The sequence below is a fragment of the Meleagris gallopavo genome, chromosome 14, assembly GCF_000146605.3.
Source record: "Meleagris gallopavo isolate NT-WF06-2002-E0010 breed Aviagen turkey brand Nicholas breeding stock chromosome 14, Turkey_5.1, whole genome shotgun sequence".
Classification (NCBI taxonomy): Eukaryota; Metazoa; Chordata; class Aves; order Galliformes; family Phasianidae; genus Meleagris; species Meleagris gallopavo.
The window spans coordinates 9,354,058-9,354,505 of NC_015024.2; the positions used below are offsets into that span (position 1 = coordinate 9,354,058).

Sequence of the window (448 nt, forward strand, 5' to 3'; positions counted from 1 at the left end):
CGCCGCGGCGGCGTGCGCGGGCGGAGGGTGACCTGCCCCCCCGCAGCGAGGGCGGGAGCGCTGCCCCCACAGGAGAGCTGAGTGAGGAAGACCTGGTCCTGAGTGTCAAACAGAACGGCACTCCGAGCTGAAGGACCCAGAATCGCATCGGTCCCTTTCCCCCGGGCATCAAGCTCGTGTTTCCAAGTTTTCCCTCACAGCAGTCATGAGGAGCCTTTTCTTTGGTTCCAGAATAGTTTTCTCTCATCACACAGCTCCAGGAGAGCAGGCATTGCCAAAATCAAACACCTCGTGCTCCGTGTGAGGAGGAAGCCGTGCCCTCACCACATGCCTTCACACACGCCGTGTTTGTTGCCTTCAGTCAGGAAGGTGCAGGTGGCTCTTCACCTGCTGCTCTCCTCAGCACACACGGCAGAGGTGTGCCGCTGTCCTCTCGCCTATCTCCCAT

The 448-nt window shown here is 60.3% G+C and overlaps 1 protein-coding gene across 1 annotated transcript in view; it reads right to left on the bottom strand.

Moving 5' to 3' along the window:
• PODXL2 (podocalyxin like 2) overlaps positions 1-448 on the bottom strand; it is a 31,705-nt gene extending 31,257 nt beyond the window's left edge. Inside the window, exon 1 of the mRNA XM_031555509.1 lies at positions 388-448. Within this exon, the coding sequence (XP_031411369.1) occupies positions 388-448 (61 nt within the window). The remainder of the gene's footprint in view (positions 1-387) is intronic.